At 45.9% G+C, this 20,033-nt stretch overlaps 1 protein-coding gene and 1 long non-coding RNA gene across 3 annotated transcripts; one reads left to right on the plus strand and one right to left on the minus strand.

Annotated features, from left to right (window-relative positions):
* Positions 1 to 651: 651 nt before the first annotated feature.
* RPL6 (ribosomal protein L6) lies at positions 652 to 4,074 on the plus strand. The gene is made up of 6 exons (XM_027689608.1): positions 652 to 931; positions 1,015 to 1,113; positions 1,568 to 1,711; positions 2,632 to 2,680; positions 3,218 to 3,402; positions 3,879 to 4,074. Exons 1-6 carry the CDS (start codon positions 698 to 700, stop codon positions 4,029 to 4,031), a joined length of 864 nt encoding a protein of 287 aa, XP_027545409.1. The 5' UTR covers positions 652 to 697; the 3' UTR covers positions 4,032 to 4,074.
* Positions 4,075 to 7,471: 3,397 nt separating this feature from the next.
* On the minus strand, positions 7,472 to 19,593 carry LOC113970589. Of its 2 annotated transcripts, XR_003535218.1 has the most exons (5): positions 18,919 to 19,593; positions 17,826 to 17,959; positions 14,630 to 15,098; positions 11,392 to 11,502; positions 7,472 to 7,615 (listed from the first exon to the last, which is right to left on the minus strand). It is a non-coding gene; the product is annotated as an uncharacterized LOC113970589 (long non-coding RNA). The 2 variants fall into 2 exon arrangements; XR_003535217.1 differs by having other exon boundaries at positions 17,826 to 19,593.
* Between the last annotated feature and the right edge of the window lie 440 nt (positions 19,594 to 20,033).

Raw genomic sequence — 20,033 nt, forward strand, 5'->3', positions numbered from 1 at the left:
GCAGCGCTCGGGGGGGCGCGGGCGCGGTGCCCCCTCCCCGCTGCCGCGGGGTAGCCCCGGGCTGCGCTGGCGCTCCAGGACTACAAGTCCCGTGATGCCTCGCGCGGCGCGGTGACGTCACGCGCGGCGCTGGGGTTACCCCACGCGGCCCCGGATGTAGGTCTCTTTCCCCCCCGGAAGGTGAGGATGGCGGAGCTCCGAGGGCGCGGCGGGGGCCCCGCGCTCCATCCGCCGCCATCCGCGCACTCCGCGGGCACCGGCGCGGCCCGCAGCCCTCGGGGGACGGCGGGGGGCCGGGACGGGCGCGGCGGGGGGAGAGGAGCGGGAGTGTCGCGGCTCTGGGCGGGCCGGGCCGCGGCGGGATGTGGAGGCCGCGCCGGAGAAGCGGGAACGGGCTGGGCTAGGCCGGGACTGGGGCTGAGCGGGGCTGGCCCGTGACTGTCTCGGCTGTGACCACCCTGGACAGAGACGGGTGTTTGCGTGTCCACGGGCTCCCCACCGAGCAGCGCTGGGTGCGATCGGTGAACTCGCCGCTGTTGTAACCAGCGCGGAGCAGCGTTTTGCAGGGAGCAATGTTGCTCAGCCGCGGCTGACAACTGTCAGAAAGGTGTAAGGGATCGCTTCGATTCTTTTATTTTGTTTCTGTGACTCGAAGTGTGCACACCTTGTACTGAGCCCTAGTTTGTGTGGTCCCCAGATGGCGGGTGAGAAGGCGCCCGCGGAGAAGAAGCCGGCCAAGAAGAAGGCAGGAGAGAAGAAGCCGGAGCAGAAGCCCATTCAAAAGGCAGCCGGGGACAAGAAGAAGAGGGTGAAGAAGTACCATGCCAGCAGGAACCCCGTCCTGGCCCGCGGCATCGGGAGGTATTCCCGCTCTGCCATGTACGCCAGGAAAGCCCTGTACAAGCGCAAGTACAAGGCTCCAGAGACAAAGGTGGGATAGGAAACACTGTGTTTGAGCCACTGGGGTGCCTTTGGTTTGAAATGTCAGGAGTTCTCCCTGTTCTTTGCCTACAGATAGAAAAGAAGAAGAAGGCGAGGCCCCGTGCCACCATCACCAAGCCAGTGGGTGGAGACAAGAATGGAGGCAGCCGGGTGGTTAAAATCCGGAAAATGGTATGGAAAAGCAGTGGGATGCTCATGGTTTGGGGCTGTTCTGGGTAACCTTGGGCTGGGTGATGAGCCTCTTGCCTGAGGCGGCTTAGGGACCTTAGGCTCAGCTGTGCCTCAGTGAACTGTTGGCAGTGCTCACCTTGAGATGCAGATCCAGGGTTCTTGGGAGATGGTGGAATTTATGGTGGGAATTTAGGGAATTTAGGGTTGTAGGCACGACCAGCTTCTGTGCTGTTTGTATTGCTGTGCTGAGGTGGAAGCACACACAGAAGTACAGAGCTGGCTGCAGCTTTCACTGTGCACCATTGCCCAGGAAACGCTCCGTGTGTTCCCATCACCGGCTGCAGCAGAAACAAATCCTTCAGAAAGCTGAACTTTGGGAAATAGGGAGAATCTTGGTGAGGGGTTTCTGCCGTGCGGAATGCAGGTGTTAAACCATGTGCTGCTCTCCCCTCAGCCCAGGTACTACCCCACGGAGGACGTGCCCCGCAAGCTGCTGAGCCACGGCAAGAAGCCGTTCTGTGAGCACAAGCGGCGGCTCCGCACCTCCATCACACCGGGCACGGTGCTCATCCTGCTCACCGGGCGGCACCGCGGCAAGGTGAGCCCCCCTGGTGCCCCTCCAGCCCCACAGGGAGCTGAGGTACCCCAGATTTACCAGCTGATGTCACTGGTCAGCCGCTCGGTGCAAATCCATGGCTTGTATCTGGATGCTTCCCTTGCCCGGCCGTTAAGGGATGCAGACTTTAAATGTTTTTTTAAATTAGTGTTTTTCTGCACAGAGCTGGGAGTAGAACAGGCTAATCCAGTTGCTTAGACAAAATTAAAGGAGTCTTGCTGCAGTGCAGAGCAGCAGACCCAGGTCATATTTCTATTGCTGCTGCAGCAAAGGCAAAACTTAGTCTTTTAGTAGCTATTGCAAAGAAAGAATAACATTTTCATTCTTAATCTAATTATTAAGGTAACAGTTGATTGTTACATTGTATACTTCATCTTAATGATGATTGTTAACACAACTAACATCCTTTACATCCTTTATTTTCTTGAACGTTCTTACTTTATGTCACATTACATAAAGGGTGTTGTTCAGAGAAGGCAAACTTGACCAGAAATAGTAAGACATAGCTGGGGGGTGGCTCTGACCATGTGATGTTGTGATGTCTTCCTGGGTTTTATCTGGTTCCTGCCTCTAATTCATATAAAGAATTTTGGGGATGGAATGGCTGTTGCCATCCTGTAGGATGGGCAAAGAGTAAAACTGTAGTAATTGGGTTTGCTCTGCCTTGAGCAATGAGGCCCATGGAGAGTCCCAGAGGAGGTCCCTGGCAGAGCTGTGCTCATGGAAGTGCTGTAGTTTGGATCCCAGGGTGGCAATTCCTCAGGTTGCACAGCTGCAGCCACACCTGGAGCACTGTCAGTGCCTGTACCAGTACCAGGCCCGGTGTGGGCACAGTCCCAGTTTAGCTGTGGTACTGGAGTGCTGGCACCTGAGAGCTGATGGCACATCTCATTCCTTTACAGCGTGTTGTCTTCTTGAAGCAGCTGGACACTGGCCTTCTGCTGGTTACAGGTAAAAACTTTTACATACTTGCGATATTTTTGTTTGGTTTGGGGATTCAGTGGGTTTGGGGTGGGTTTACCAAGTTCAGGTTTGTCTCTGGGGTCAGTAGCACAACCAATCTGCATGTGGGTGGTTTGGCACATCATGTGTTCATAGAATCACATTTTGTGGTGGAGTCCCCATCCCTGGAGGTGTTCAAGGAATGACTGGATGTGGCACTCAGGACCCTGGACTGAGTGATGAGGTGGGAATGAGTCACAGGTTGGACTCCATGGTCTGGGAGGTCTTTTCCAACCTGAATGATTCTGGGATTTGTGACTTTGGAGGAAGGTGGAGGGGAGATAATGAAGCTTCAGCATCTGACTATGCGTAAGAGACCAGGAAGCATTTTTTTGGTATTTCTAGAGGGGAAGGGCTTTAAATGTTCAGGTTTTAGCTGTAGGCATCTCTGAAGGAACTAGTCGTCACATACACTACAAAAATTCAACTTCAAAGCAACCGTTTTCACCAAAAAAGCTGATTTTGTTCTCTTCCCTCTGCCTTCAGGCCCCCTGGTTGTCAACCGTGTCCCCCTGCGTAGGGCCCACCAGAAGTTTGTTATTGCCACATCTACAAAGGTTGATCTCACTGGAGTGAAAATTCCCAAACATCTCACTGATTCCTACTTCAAGAAGAAGAGGCTGCGGAAGCCCAAGCACCAGGAGGGCGAGATCTTTGACACTGAAAAAGAAGTAAGAGATGTGGTGGTTCATTGGTCCTGAATTCCCTTGTGACCCCAGGCCAGGCTCCAAGGGGGGAATAGCAGGGAACAAACAGCTGGATTTTAAGTGGCCCTTAATCAAATGAGGTGATGCCATTAAAATAGATTAATACAGCATTGAGATAAAACGCTGCTAAATTTGGGGATTCTTCTCTGCTTGTACCTCAGCAGACCAGCAGCAGGGATTATTCCAGTTAAATAAATAAATATAAATCTCCTTTTTGAGTGAGAAACACCTTTCGTGGTTGGATCCTGCCAGCAGCATGAGCCAAACAGTGGCTTCAGTGCTGAGGTACCTCAGGTCTCCTACCCCATTCCCCTTATTTAGAACAATTGAAAATTTCATGAGAATGTCAAAACTTAGGGTTTTCCCTGAATTTTCTCCTCTCTGCAGAAGATTCTGAGGTCGTTGTGCAGGATTTTAATGTTCTTCTCTGTGCTTTGTAGAAATACGAGCTGACGGAGCAGCGCAAGGCAGACCAGAAGGCCGTGGATTCCCAGATCCTGGCCCGGATCAAGAAGGTGCCTCAGCTCCGTGGGTACCTGCGCTCCACCTTCTGCCTCTCAAATGGAGTCTATCCTCACAAATTGGTGTTCTAGGCCTTCTGAAAGCACCACATTAAATTCCAAGGGAAAAAAAAAAGCAAGGATTTCTGGTGTGTTCATTGCAATCTGTGATGGCACATGTTGCACAAGGCTTGCTGTGCATGATTTAACAGGTAGAAAAGTGCCTGTGGCATGAAATTCTGAGGGACTACATGTAATGACCCGAATTTTGAGTGTAAGGTTTGGGGGGAAGTAGTTTTGGTTGGTTGGGTTTGTTACATTTTTTTAACTATTTAATATAAACAGAAATTCAGCTTTCTTAACTTTGAATGAGCTGGGGAGGGATCCTGAAGAGATTTTCTTTTGGGCATAGCAGATAAGGCTGGGTTGACACAGTGCACAATAAAACCCAGCCTAATTTCTGCTGACATACTTCTTTCCACACTTGCTGTGCTAAAACCAGGGCTTTGGGGTTCTTTTTTGTGGAGAACCAGCTCTGTCAATAAAACTTTGCAGGTAACTCAGCATTTTAAACCTTGTGTGCAGCTCTTAAGACAGTGTTTGACAAACAGCTCTGATTCCTCACTCACCACATGAACCTCAGCGAATATAGAACTTTTTAGAGGCATTTCAGGAGCTATGCCTTGGATTTTTAAGTGGAAACACTGGGAATACTTGAGTTTTGCACAGTAACTTATCCCTGGAACCATAACAAAATTTGGAGAGTATGTCCCTTTCCTGTTCTTTGTTTATCCTTATGGGATGGAATGCTGTTAGTTGGGAGGAATACCACCTGCTTAGATCAGAAGGCAAATCCTTAATTCTGTAGGCTTGGAAATTGGTTGAAAAGCTGTTTCTGTGAAAGGGAAGTATTTTTCTATCCTGGGAGACTTCTGGAGTCTCAGTAATTTTTCCCATTTCTAAAACTTTTTGAAAGTGAGTTGAAAAAGTTAGTCCTGTGTGTTTTCTTGATCTGTCACAGTCAGCAGAAATCTGGAAGAGGATGCCTGGGTAGCAGTAGCTCTACTCTTACAAAAACCAGGGATGTACATATTAACAAACCTGGCAGGCTGGAGCTCTTTCTTAGCCAGACTTCTGCAGGAATGGAGGATTATGTAACTGCACCATCTGGCTGCCCATTAATTCTGAGCTCAGAGTAGCCAACGGGGTCAAACTTGATGAGGAATAAGAGATTTCATCAAATTCATGCAAGATTTATGAGAAGGGGATGGGAAAGGGAGCAACACAACCCTGTCTGAGGTGGGAGCTTACATGGCACATACTGGCCACGCTTGTTGGGAAAGAGGAATTGGGCTTTGAGTGCTCCAGAGGCAGTGGAATAACTCAGACACCTGCAGAACACCTGGCTGGCACCCAGGGGCTACAGGTATTGGTACAGCTGGTGCTGGGGGGTGTTAAAATGTGTGTGGAAGTAACAGCATTGGTTACTTGGACCATCTTCCTCTGGATAATTAACAGGCTGGGAGAGCTGGGGGTGTTCACCTGGAGAGGAGAAGGCTCCAGGGAGAACTTAGACCCCCTTCCAGTGCCTAAAGGGGCTCCAAGGGAGCTGGAGAGGGACTTTGGACAAGGGCCTGGAGGGACAGGGCAAGGGGGAATGGCTTCCCACTGCCAGAGGGCAGGGTTAGATGGGATATTGGGAAGAAGTTCTTCCCTGTGACTGTGGTGAGCCCTGGCACAGGTTGCCCAGAGAACCCGTGGATGCCTCATCCCTGGGAGTGTCCAAGGCCAGGTTGGACAGGGCTTGGAGCAACTTGGTTTAGTGGAAGGTGTCCCTGCCCATGGCAGGGGGTGGGACTGGATGAGCTTTATGGTCCCTTCCAACCCAAACCACTCTGGGACTCTCTGTAAGTACCAGGAGGTTCAGCAGAGGGAGGCAGTGAGCCGGCTGTGTCCCGGTGCAGAATTCCTTCTCTGGCATTCCTGGTGCATGTTTCTGTTGCTCTGTGCTGTGTTCTGCCCTGTGTTCTTTATTTTTCCCTGTCATTTTGTCTATGATGAGTTACATTTTCTGTTGTACTTGGTTTGCTGGGTCATGGGTATAGTCAGAGGTTTTTAAGTTGATGGGAGATTTTCTTGCAGTGGTGGGACTGGCTTGTTCACATAAACAACTCTAAAAAGATACAAAAGGTTTGCACACATCTCCCTGCTGCTGCTTGGGTTAAGTCCACTGATACAAGGAAAAATTTTAACCCAATATGCTTAGAAAGCTCAGTTAAAATAAAAATTGTATGTGGGAACACTTATATGGGAAAAGCCCCATCGAGCAAGTGGAATCAGAATAGTTTGTATCAGCACATGGTATTGCAAGGTCTGCAAACCCAGATTCAGTCACACAGTTGTGGCCTGAGAGCAAACTGAAGGAGGTACTACTGCTCCAGTCATTCCCTTCCCCTCTGGGAATGGGGAAGTTGCAATAACAAAATAGCCCTGTGGGTTTGCCTAAAACCACAACGGTGTTCTCTGTAATTAATTACTGGTTACCTGACACATTCCTCATCTGTGTATCAGAAGACATGAAGTGATACCTGGACCCATTACCCTTGTTTACTGGCAGGGGAGGCTTTGTCTCCCAATGTGCTGTCAGGAAGGGGTTTGGAAATAGGAGTCACAGATCCTGGTATGGAGCAATGGCCTCACGTGCTGCCCTCACCCTGGTCCTGTCACCTCTGTGGTGACCAGGAACACACCCTGCAAGGTGGGCAGGGAGGGAGGGAGGGAGAGATATCTCTTTGCTGCTGTCAATCCCTGGACTGAGTCACTGGGCCCAGCTGGATGCTGGTGTCACACAGGGATATGGGAGCAGGCCTGATGGAACACCAAATCCTGCCTTTCCGGGGCAGAGCAGCTCCTTGGGCTTGGAGACAGCACAACCTTCATCTTCCATGAGGAAAGGCAGCCACTGGACAGCTGTGATGTGTCTCTCTAAAATATTTTCCTTGAGCGCTGTGAAATCTGCCTTATTCCTGAGCTACTCCAGGGTGAGGGATGGAAAACAAGAAAAACGAGGACTGTACAGGTGACTGACACAGGAACAAAGTGAACGTTCCGAAGGATTTTTCACTGTCCACTACCTGGCAAATCCTTGCCCCACATAAAGAGCCTTTGTGTGTGCTCTGCCCGTCCCACAGCCATTCTCATTCCGAGCATGCAAACAGTTCTGCAGTCCTGGCTCGCTGAGTCATTGCTTTTCCCTGTGCAGCCCCCACAGAAGAAGCCAGAGCCATCCAAAGCCTCCCTCACCCAATCAGAAGTGCTGGAGATGTGCAGGGCCAAAAATAGTGACAGACTCAACCACAGCAGCACTTCATTAGCATCAAATGTGCTCTTTGCTTCAGCTGCCTAATAAAGTGATATGTAATTATAATAAAGCATCCTTTGGAGAGGAAAGAGAGAAGGATGTTGGCTTTCCCAGGGAATTGGTAATAAGATGTGATGCCTTGTTATCTCCAGGCACCTGTTCTTACCTGTGAGATGTGCAGTGACCCTGTGGGTGCAGTTCCAGCCTGGCTCTGTCCAGCTGCTGTGTCAGGAACAGTCTCAGGGAGGCAGCCACTGGCTTTGCTCCTGGAATGAGGATCCTTTGGGACCAGGATCCTTAGGAGAAACAGGCTGATCTGCAAGACAAAGTACTTTGCGGCGCCAGGTTTGTAGACAAGGTTACCTTTGGCACACATGGGTTTAACTTTAATTAAGAGAAGGTGGCTGTGGCTGGAGTGTGAAGGAGCTTTTACAGAGCTGCCCCACCTTTTGGGACTGGTGGTGAGGAAAATATGCCAAATTCCCAGATGTCCAGGGATTGCTCAGTTCACCTGTGCTATAGGAAGTGCCTTGTCAAGGAGAGGCTGAACCTTTTCCCCCACACATTGCTGCCTGATCGCTGCCCTTCTTCTCATAGTTCACAGAACTGTTGCCACAGGTGCAAAAACAAGTCACTCTGGATCTCCCCACAAGCTCAACAAAGAATAAATAGAGTTTGGAGACAGTTTTTTTGTCTTCACCTGGAAGAAGATGTGCTTTAGCATCAGAAAATGTAGGCAAGAGCAGCTGAGAAGAGCTGGCCTAGCCAGTGCCCCTCTAGCAAAATCAAGATGATTCCTTTTGCCCTCCTCCAGCTGCTGATTCCCATCCCACTTTAAATGATTCCAGCATTAGAAACCCCATCCAAACAGACTTTACTAGCAGAATTTGTTTCAGATTCTCTGTATATTCTTCTTTCAGTACATTTTGTTTCTTGTAGAGTACAGAGGCGTCCTCGTGTCTCCTTATTAAAATCAACTGGGTTTAAATTCAAAACTGGTTTTTTTGCAGCTCCTACAATTTTATCAGCTCTTACTCTGTTACAAGGCAGACACATGGACAGCTTAGTCTGAGATCTGGAACTTAACAGGAGAGTCATCTAAACTCCACTACACTTTCTTCCATCCTTATTGTTCTGAAGCAAAATGTCACATAAATACCAATCCTGTGGGTACAGAATTAAGAGCTCCTGCTCCTGTTGTGTTTTGGGAACAGCATCTGAAGTTCCCAGCACCTGTTAATTTGATTTCTCCAGTTCTCCTGCATTACAATCTGCACTAAGCACTTGATAACTCATTGTTTAAGCAATTAGAGCAATTAAAGCCTTATTTTTATAAGGATCTTATTCCTGTGTTGTTCAGGAAGCCACTGATTGAGCAAAGACAGCCACTGTCCCTGAGTCACACCTGAGGGTGGGTCTGGAATGGTTACATGTGGAATTCGACACATGTGCCAACAAACAACCATGAACATTTTTCCTTGTTCGGTTGCTTTTCCATTGGTTGTTTGTTGTTTGGGGTTTTTTAGGGGGGCAGTTTTGACCCTCTGACTTAGGAAGAGTCAAAAAAACCAGGTTTGTCAGCTGACTGCCTTTTTTAGCTAATTTTTTTCCCTTTTCCCACCATTATTTCAATATTTATCTGGGAAATGACTTGACATGATAGATTGCACACAGAGCCAGCAGCTTCTATGACCTAACTATGCTTCACACTATACCAGACATAATACTTATTAGTTGTAATAATGATGAGGAGAGAGGGAGCATGGTAGTCAAAACAGTACTTGAGATTGAAGAAATTCAATCTTTTTCTGGGCTCTTTTGATTTTTCTGTGTGATCCTGAGCAAGTAACTTAATTTCAGTGAAGTCAGTGCTCACACACTGCAGAAAGCAGAGATACTTTCTCATATCAAGTCTTAAGAAGTGTTTTAAACTTCTGCAGAGAAAAAATTTATGTCTATGCTTTAAAGTACATAAAAGAATAAAAGGTCTTTGCTTGGATGACACTGAGGAGGGAGCTGATCCATTATTCTAATCTTGTTCTAGTGAGATCATATCAACATTTAATACTAAAAAATACAAACATTGTGTTGTGTTGAAGACTGGCACAGGTGACAGGAGAAATCAATGTTTTCACAGCCCTGTTTATCAGTTTTAATGCTATTTTTTTGCAGAATTTAGTCCATTTTATTTGTACAACTCAAATATTCAGAATGTCTGGTGCCATTCTGTGCTCCTGCACTTTGCCCAATTAGCAGTTCCCAGTGCTTTGCCTGCAGATTATTTTTAATGATGATAATAACCAGCTTTTCATACTTTACATCCACTGAGCACATTGGCCTTGTGACACCCAGCAGAGGCAAAAAACTGCCATTAGAACACCAAGAAATTACACAAAGGTAAAATCATCTATTTATCCATTGAAGCAAGTCAGTGAGTGCAGAGAACCACACTAAGGCTCTAAATCTCATGGAAAAAATAGAGACTAAACCAGAAGCAATTTCATCTTAATCTCTTTTGTCAGTCCTACCTAATGCAGAGGGTTTTCACTCTATTGACAGATGCACTTAGGATGTAATTGTTTTTAAAATTAAGGCTTTCAGGTATCACCATGTGCAGTACATGGTATCTTATTGTTCAAAATGCCCATTTTCACATGAGGAAGTAAAATACAAGCTAAAACGTACAAAAGCAGTGCAAATTATGTCCTTGATTCCTAAGGGAGGAAGGTTAATTTTCACAGCAAGGAGATATGAAGACCCTAAAAGAGTGATGCACCCTCAAAATGTTCCACTGGAGATGTTCAGGTATAAAGAGTATTCCAGTTCCTGGTGTGAATGTCCTGCTAGGCTGAAGGGAAGATCTGTTTTGTGGAATTTCATAGAAATTGGTGGGTAGCCATAACTGTCCCTTCGAATAAGCACAAAAAAAATGAACAAATGCCCCTCTAGAATCAGGGAATTGAAACCACAGCAACTCTTGCTCAAATGAGAGGCACATGGCAAAGCTTCTGTACGTTGCACATTATCCACATGGCTTCCCTGAGCCTGACCCACAGTGCAAAAAGGGCATTTGAATCCTGGAGCTTTGTGTTTGTGTGAGAGAAAAAAGCCCAACACATGCACAGAGCAGGGACACAGAGGGAGAAAGGGGAAAACTGCATTTTAAGGCTGCTGATGCAAGAGAAAACTTCGAGAAGGCTTTTTTTTTTTGTGCAAATCCTGGCTTTGGTCAAAGCAGTATGCACAAAAACCTGTGGTTTATTTAATCCAGTGCTCTAGGAAAAAAGACTTTCATGCTTTGTAATTATACAGGACTTCATCAAGGCAGTATCTCACATACTCCTGTAACTGTCTTCTAACAGAGGTGACCCATTAATCCCCAAACTGCCCAACAGCTTGAATAAAAAATATAAATTAAAATAATATAAATAACATCCTGTGCCTTGGGCTTACCTGCAATAAGTGCTGATTTCACCTGAGAAGGGTGTCCCAGCATGAGCCAGTCAGTGCAGCTGCTCCTGAGGATTTATAATATAGAATTTCTATCATTCTTCCCACTCTGTCACCCTGAGCTTCAACTTTTCATGTCATTCCGCTGCCACCACACCAAGCCTGGGCAGACTGGGCAATCAAGCCTAAAAAATGGCTTTTTAATGTGTTTGCCCTGCACAATGAAGAGCCACATGAGAACAGTCTGGCAGACTGGAGCACAGTACATAGAGTGTGGTCCCTGTGTTGCATGTGCAGGGCTGGGCTGATGTTATTTGTCTGTGAACTAATGATCTGATGAAGGGGGTGATGCTGGTGGAGTCCTCCAAGCAGTGGTGGCTTTGGCTGACTGACAGCACTGCTTTTAGATCTTCTGTTGATTGATTGCAAAGTTATTTGAGTTGAAGGGTAATTAACTGTTCTTCATGGTTTATCTGTAGTGATGTTCTTTTTAAAGAAACACTGTAATATTGTTAAGCACAAAATCAAGGTACATAAAACCATTCCAGAAAAGACTGGCTTTTACCTGCCAGGACCAGTGCCACTCCACTGCAGCATCCTTAACTCAACTCTACAGCATTCCAAATGAAGAAACTCTCCTACCTGTAACAGCATGAAATGATTTTCATCCATCCTGGCTTCACCTGCAGGCCAGTCCAGCCCAAATCTGTGGAATGATGAATTATTTGGCCTTTACTGGTTTGTGCCATCTGGCTGTAAGGAACAGAGGGAAAAACAGGTGAGTCATAGTGAGCATAAGAAGACTGAACTCTCACAGAAATCAGCAGCATCCCTTCACTGACAAAACCACAGCAGACTTCTAGAGCCCTTTTTGTCTCCCTCGTATTTATATCCCATCAAATTGTTCACTCGCGGTGACTTTATTGTATAATAGTTCTTACTCTTCCTTTAAAAGCAGATTCTTGGCTGGAAATTATAAGTAAGAAATACTAGAAAGAACAGGAGAAATGCTGCAAGAAAGAAAGGAAGGGGAGGAAGGCACTATGGGAAGAGCACCTTCGGAGACGTGGGCACTTACAGCTGCAAGACAGCACCACACAGGGAGCAAAATTGTTCTCCCCGAAGGAAAAGCCACTCCAGTTTGCACAGCATGGCTTCAGCTCTCAATTAGTGCCTTTCAGTCTTAAGTTTGTTTTGAATGCCTGTCACCACTGAAGAGAAAATCAGCACAGACTAACAGTTGCTCAGGCCAGGGATTCACTGCCCTGCCTCCCTTTCCTCAGCAAAAAGGGTTGTTAGTGCTGCAGTGCCTGTGCAAACCTGCTAATTAAGACTTCACAGTCTTGGAACTGATTGATGAATTTCAAGTAAAAGACAAAGAAGACAAAAGTTCAAAAGCCACCTCATTTAAAATTCTCATTTGAAATCCAACTTTGGCTCTTTTCTTTGGTGTCCTGTTGTTTCAGACTCCCCAGTTATCCCTTTTTAGCACTGTCTCCTTACCTGGAGATGTGCTTGTGAAAGGTGAGTCAGTTTTGGGTGAACAACAAGCAGTGAGTTGGGGGGTTTATTCCCAAGATTTCTACCTCAGTATGGGTGACTGAATATATTTTTATCAGGGTTGGCACAACTTGGTCTAAAATGTAAAAAACCACCTCCAGCCTTTTGCCATAACCAGCTGCCTCAGGCCTCTCCTTCTGGGTAATGCCCACAGAACAGGGCTGGTGGAGTCAAGCTGGAAAAATTCTGATTTTTGACATCTCCTACGGGTCCTTCTGTTTTCTCCCATCCATGGGCTTCTTGAAACACAGTGATGGGTTTCAAATCCAAATACAGGTGGTGCTTTGTGTTTTGCTTTCAAGCAGTTCCATTTTTGGGTCTGTAAAACATCACAGGAAGATTTTATTTTTCAGTGGCTCTTACAGCTGCTACAGAATTCTAGGGAATGAGGAAAAATCAGTAGTAGAGACAAATTCTTGCCAGTCATAGTAATTCCAGCTTTCCACCCACTTACCTCTTCATACATTTCATTTTACTGTATTTATTACATGTATTTTAAACTCTCAATGTCAAAATATTACTAACCTTACTGTATGATGGAGTTAGACTGAGTTATATGAATGAAATGAAATTAGCCTAATATTTATAACCTTTCCTAGATAGCTTAAATTTCTGGTACTGAAAAAAAGCTATGAAAACTTATAATTTATCTTACTCCTAAAGCATTTTTTTGGTAACAAATCAAGACTTTTAACAACAAAAAATGAAAAAGCCAAGATGCACTTGCTTCAATTTTTTGATTAGTTCTGCTTTGTCACAGAGGAAAAACATCCTTATTCGGGACTGAAATGGCATAATTTGAAATCTGCTTAGGGTATATTGGGTATCACTGTAGCAGGAAAATGCTGAAGCTTGACGTAAATATTTAGATATTTGTGGTTCTGATGGGATGACTGAGTGTAAAAAGGATGTAAAACTGTACTAGGATATATGTATTATAATTTAAAATATCTCCTCTGTTGACAGTAATGATATAAATATGGATAAATAATTATAAATAAAATATAAGCTCCTGTAGATGTCATAACAATATTTTTCTGCAACTCTATAGGGACCATCCCCAAGTGAGTTTCGATGCTAAGGGAGATTTTAGGGAAATGTACAGCTGGTAGAAAACTTATCAGAATTTGAAATCAACTCATCCTGTGAATAAGTCATATTTAACCAAACTTCAGGTGGAAAAAGAATGGAGAAAAATGTTAAAATAGGTATTTGGAGTTTTCATTTCAGCATTAATTTCATTCAGCATCACTTCTGAGCTGCAGCTACAGCTGCTCTCCCCGTGCTTCCTTTTTCCATCAGGTTTGGGTGGTGGGAACATCCTCATCCTCTCTCGGGAAGTCTGAGGCAGGTTTGACAAATGCTTCAGTCAGAGCTGAATGAACCTTCCAGGGAGGAGAGTGAATCAGGCACAGCCTGGGATTCACTGTTCCCACCTCCCATAGAGCTGGGAAGGGATTCAGATCCTCTTTGCCTCTTCATACCCTGGAGATTTAAAATTGTGTCACGGGGCTGTGACTCCACGTGGCACTTACACTGACTTCACTAAAATTAAAGCTTTTAAAATTTTGCTTTTTAACACAAAATAGAAAAAAAAATAGACAATTTAGCTGTCTGCCCTGGCACAGAAGATATATTTGAATAACAAGGCAATGTTCCTAAAAGAGAAATTAAAAGTCTGTGTGTTCTGCGTCAGCAACTGGAATTCTTTCTTGGTATCAATGAATAGCTGTCAAACAAGTGGATTTGCAGGATTAGTATTTCAACCAATTTACTTGGGAAATTAGAGAAAATTATTGAAATGTAGAAACTCAAATTATTTCTTCATAGTTGAGGAGAAAATCAGTTTATGACACTTCTTCTTTCCAAGAGTTTTAAATAAAATTTTAGGTAAATTAAGGGGTAAATATGAAGCCAGAGATGTTCTGACAAAGGTATATGTTGTTGTATTCGTGTCTGAGCATCAGCCCCACCTTGGTGCTACTCAAAATCACTGCTATTCTTGCAGCAACCATTGATCCAAAAACTTGCCATTTTTGGAACTCATTTTCAAGAACTAATTTTAAACCCCTCAGATCTCAGCCAGGCTGTCACAGACCTTGTGAATTTAACATTGCAAACCCTGAGAAACACAAGTGGACCTTGTAATAATTTGTATGAATTACATAAACCCACCTCGTTACATTTATATCTTCACAATCTGGAGCAGAATATTGTAGCAGAGGTTTTTTTTTTCATTTATTTTTCCCTCGTGTTACTGCACCAGTTTTCAGAGAGGTTGAATTTTAAAACAGCACCAAATAGCTGTATTTAAACCTACCTATTTTTGGATATTAATAATGAGCCTTCTGAGACATTTGAGATTCAGAAATTCAGGACAACCACTCAGGGATCTGTTCAGCTCCCAACCACTCTTCCTCACTGATGGGCACCATTTAGATCCTTTCCTCCATGAAAGGCTACTTGAGTAAGAAAATGAGACATGAGATTAGGGAGAGCAGTGTTAAATGCCAGCTTGCTTTGTTTGTGCACGTGAAACACCACAAACAGAATTGAAGTGGAAGTTGTTATTTCATTTACGAGCCCAGAATGAGGCAACAATATCCCCCAGCTGCAGGGAAAGCAGAGAGGACACGGAGACACTGAGCAGCAGAATTGCATGGAAGGCAGGAATCTGTCCGGAACATTTCACATTGGTGAGGCTTCATCTAAACAGCAGCAGCTCAAGGGAGGTGTGGACAAGTTGGAGGAAATCCCAGAGGAATGATGAGACTTCCAGAATACGTGGCCTACAGAGAAAGTTTGAAAGGCAGGGATTATTTAGTGCAGAGATGATGGACAGGAACTGTGGTCACAGCTCTCATGGGTGAAGAAAACTGCACATGAGAGGAAGGAAATAAACTGTTCTCTGGGCCTGAAAAAACTGGAAAAATGAATGAAAAGGCTTAAATTGCAGTAACACAAGTTCAATTGCGGATTAGGAAACTCCCTGACTGTGATGACAATTCATCAGTAGAAGAGATGGAACAGTGAGTTGTGGCTGCCCCATCCCTGCAAGTGTCCAAGGCCAGGTTGGATGGGGCTTGGAGCAACCTGGGATAGTGGAAGGTGTCTCTGCCCATGGCAGGGGGTGGCACTGGTTGAGCTTTAAGGTCCTTCCAACCCAAACCATTCTGGGATTCCATGATTTCATGGATGCAGGCAGAGTCTCCATCTACATGGGCCAGGTGTGTCACAGGCAGTGCAGTTACAGCTGGGTAACAGCACTGCATGAGGTTGTCTCTAAGAAAACATTCCAGCATTTTTATTAGAATTGTATGATTTACATTTGTTTCCTGCCCAATTTCAGTAAGGTTGTGTTTGCAAGGTAGTGATTCATACTCATGTTTTCTATAACCAATTATCTGCATTCATTTTAATAAAAATATCTTTTTACTTGTTCTTCCTCCCTCAATCCCACCTTGAAATCACTCATCCTTCAGCAATTATTGCCCTTCTAAATGAGAAAAATGGGAATATTTTTCTTTTGCAATTAAAATACATTTCTGAGGTTCGAAATTATTTTATTTCACTGTCTAACTTGTTCCTTCTCTGTCAAACACTGTTTTTTTCCCCTTCAGTCCTTTCTAAGTTTTACTTGGAGAAAAAAAATGAAGGAACCGTATTTTTTAATCCCAGTTAGTGTGCCAAGAAATGCCACCATTCTGTGCATAGTGGCCTTATTAATAATGGCATTCAGGCTCCCTAAATAACATGTACCAGCATTCAGGGGATGGAAATCTGGTTATTGCAGCCCACATGAAAATAGCAACTATTTCTTCTGTTTCACACATTTCTTAGTGTCACAATGGTCATTAATTCTGAAAGTGTCATTTCTAAATGAACAGAAAGATGCACAGCAAAGCCTTAAGATGAAAAGGATGTTCACCATACAGAGCTGTTAATATAAAATTAAACTGGAGGGTGAGACAATGTTGCCTTAAATCCCATTACATAATAGGCAAATTCCAAGCAGGAATTTCCATGGGCAGCTCACAGGACTGAATTTTTGCCCACAGACCATGAGCATGTTCTGGTAAATCTCAGTAACTGCGAGCACAGAGAAGCACAAGGACACAGGAGACCTGCAGAGGAAGGAGCTTATCCCAGCATCCTGCCACCAGAGGCAGAGGTGATGACAGCAGCTCGAGAAATGCTCAGTATCTGCTCAAAAATAATGAAAATAATTAAAAACAATGAAAGCAAAAGACTGGCTTTCTGTACAAGCCTGTTTACAACTTAAGGATTTTATTCCCTCCGCTTGATTTGTGTCACAAAGTTATTCCAGTCTGGTTTTTTAGTCTCCCATAAAGTAGTACAAGGTTTCTTTGTAGTTTCTGCTGTACCCCTCTGACTGCACATTGAAGTTACAGTGGCTGACGTTTGCTGGTGACAGGCAGAACAAAAATATTATATATTTTTCATTATATTACACAACATCTCCTGCAGCAGATGCCAGGCAAGCTGCATGATGTTTATTGTATCCATTACAGCCCTAACATTGAAAATTTCGTGTAAAAACCTATATCAGCGTTCCAGGCTATGTAAGTTTATAGATTGTACTGTTAATTCCTGAATGGCAGGCACTTAAAATAATTTAGGAAATTACACTTACTAGTAATTATTTTATTTGCCTGCACTGAGGCAGGACAGGACACATTTCTCAGTTTTATGACATTACATGAATTCAATAACTGATTTTTAAGTCTGAATTTTCAATTCAAACTTAATTGAATTCAGAAAGAACTCCAGATAAGCAAATCAATAACTATAAAATGGTAAATATTCCCTCTGTTCAGCGTGGGATAATAATGTGGCTGTGCACCTCATTCTGTGCCTCTCCTGCTGTGGAAGCATCCAGAGCTACATTCATTCTTCCTGGCTCTGAGTCAGCTCCTCATTCCCATACAAGGCCTTGGTTTGTATTTCAAGGCAGTGGGTTGAATCCACAGCTATATCAAACCTGGATCCTCCATCTGGGAGCTACTGTGGCAACCATATTCCTCTGGGATAAAGTAGTCCAGCAGGCCTTGGAAGGAGCATGGGAGAGCTGGAGACAGAGAATTTTGAGCCTGTGGAAAAGTCCTTTGGAGAACAGACACATCCAAAACTGTGTAAAAACTGCAAATCCCTTCTGTTGATGTCCTTCCTGATGTGAGCTTGTGAAGGGAACATTCCATTTTACTCAGCTCTATTTGTATTGATTTTATGGAAGATACTCAACTAGTACCATGATAGTATCACAAAATCTAAATATGGAATGTTTTTTGGCGTTACTCCCACTAAAATGTACAAACACTTTGTGTTTCTCTTCCTCTGTTCCTGTCGCATGTGAGTGAATGAAAACAATGTAAAACTCCTATTCTGGTAACAAAACAATAACAATAACACCCACCGCTGTCTCACCACGAAATATTGTGACTAATCTAACCTTGGCAGCTTTTCCCTTCTTCCAAGGAGCCTTCAGCTTATCTCACCTGCCAGAACTCAGCTGCCACGTCCCACCTGCCATAAAATCTTCAAATCTCAGCATTCCCTCTCCTCTGAGTCCTTGCAGGTTTCTCACAGGAGGATCAGGGTCCATCTGCAGCCCTTGTTCTCTGTGTTGTGTCTGGACCAAAAATAACAGATGCCCATGAAGTTTGTCCCTCACAAAAACCTTTGATGGCAGCTCTCCACACCCTCCCTGTTCAAAAATTACTCCAGCACAGAGGCAAATAATATCTATTTCTATAATAAAACCAGGCCTGGAGACTCTTCTACACTCCAACACATGAATGGCAGGGATATCCTACCAAATACAGTGTACTGAGCTATCATACAGATCTCTAAATAACTGATTGTACGAACTTACCTGAACCCTGTTTCAAATGAACTGGCCTCAAAAACAAGCTGCATAATTGTGTGAGTGCTCACACTGCTGAATCAGGGATTCAAAGAGGCTTTGCGTGGGTCCTGTGTTGAGTAGTCATCCATTACATGGAAATAATGCTCCTTCCCAACCAGATTTAATAGGACATAAAACATTGGAGGTAGATCTCATCTTATTCCAGCTCTGAATAGGCTTTTCCTCCGATACCACAGCACATTTGTTATAATGCACTAATATACTAAATAATTTAATCTGATCAAACAGGTAAATAAATGCATGGTGCTCTGTCTCTGGTTGTGCACAGTCACTGTTCCATGAAAAGCAGACACTTGTAATGGGAATCCCCACAGCAATTATACACTAAGAATATTTAACATTTACCATCACGTCTCTCTCATTAGCACGATCTGTCTCACCAGTACTTTGCTGAACATCCAGGTACAGCTGCCTGTGACACTTTGTGTCTCTGAACAGGCTCAGGTCGAGGTCTGAGGCAGCTGAGGGTGAAATTAGGCTGATGAAAATGGGGAAGGTTATGTGATGCTGTCAAAATGAGAGGCTGAGAGACAGAAAGATCAATTTTCCTTTGCATCCCATTTTTTCCACGCATACTGTGCTGTTGCAACCCTTTTGCTTCACACCGTCTGGCATCCTCATTGCATGGATAAATCTGGAGGTATGGATTTTAAGGGACATACCTGCTCGCTCACAAGTCCTTTGGGAAAAAGCTGAAAAGGTGACAGTATTCCTGTGAGGAGGTGACAGAGAGGGACAAGGCACGGAGAAAGGGAGATTATTCTATGGGGGAGCAGACAAAATACGAGTGAGCAGAGGTGCAGGAGGGGAGAAACAACCCTGTGGGGAACGTGAGGGACTAAGAGGGAAAAGGGTCTATTCAGAAGGGCTTTATTGGCCAAGTGGGTGAAGCTGAAGAGTGAAACCCTTAGGGGAATGGTGGCCTCACCCTCGCTTGGGGTGAGGGGTTGAGGGAGCAGCTCTGGGGCTGAGGAAACGGTGAGATGGGGAACTGAGGGGAGCGGCCATTGCGTGAGGGGGCGAGATCCCCGGGGGCGACCCTGGGGGAGCGGGACAAGGCGCTGAGGGGGTAATTCCGGAGGATGTGAGGCGCTGAGGGGAGCGCCCCTCGGTGCGGGTGAGGCGCTGAGGGGACCGATTCCAGCGGGCTGAGGCGAGGCGATGAGGGGACCGCGCCCGATGCGCTTCGGGGAGTGCACTCGGTGCAGATGGGTCGCTCCCCCCGATCTGTGTGAGGCACTGACGGGACCGTCCTGCGGTGTAGGCGATGCGTTTCCCCCGGTGCGGGTGATGCACTGACGGTCCCGTCCCGCGGCGCGGGTGACCCGCTCCCCCCCCCCGTGAGGCACTGACAGCCCCGTCCCGCGGCGCGGGTGACTCGCTTCTCCCCCCGTGAGGCGCTGACAGCCCCGTTCCGCGGCGCGGGTGACCCGCTCCCCGCCCCCCGTGAGGCACTGACAGCCCCGTCCCGCGGCGCGGGTGACTCGCTTCCCCCCCCGTGAGGCACTGACGGCCCCGTCCCACGGCGCGGGTGACCCGTTCCCCGCCCCCCGTGAGGCACTGACGGCTCCGTCCCGCGGCGCGGGCGGTGCAGCGGGACCCGTCCTGTGGGCGGGGCTCGGCGTGGGGGGCGTGTCCCGGCGCGGGGGGCGGTGCCCGGCGGGGGCGTGTCCCGGCAGGGAGGGGGCCGGCTGTATTGTTCCCCGCGCGGTGCACGCCGGGCCCGCCCCAGCCCCCAACATGGCGTCGCGCTGTCAGCGGTGTGTGTGAGGCGGGC

This window comes from Neopelma chrysocephalum, unplaced genomic scaffold (genome assembly GCF_003984885.1).
Source record: "Neopelma chrysocephalum unplaced genomic scaffold, ASM398488v2 Primary Assembly neopelma1_77, whole genome shotgun sequence".
NCBI classification, from domain to species: Eukaryota; Metazoa; Chordata; class Aves; order Passeriformes; family Pipridae; genus Neopelma; species Neopelma chrysocephalum.

Excerpts from the sequence above, each read along its gene's own strand:
- RPL6 (XM_027689608.1), top strand. The coding sequence starts at position 698 with ATGGCGGGTGAGAAGGCGCCCGCGGAGAAGAAGCCGGCCAAGAAGAAG. Across the intron at positions 1,114-1,567 it reads TGGTTAAAATCCGGAAAATG|CCCAGGTACTACCCCACGGA; the intron begins GTATGGAAAAGC and ends CTCTCCCCTCAG. Across the intron at positions 1,712-2,631 it reads CCGGGCGGCACCGCGGCAAG|CGTGTTGTCTTCTTGAAGCA; the intron begins GTGAGCCCCCCT and ends ATTCCTTTACAG.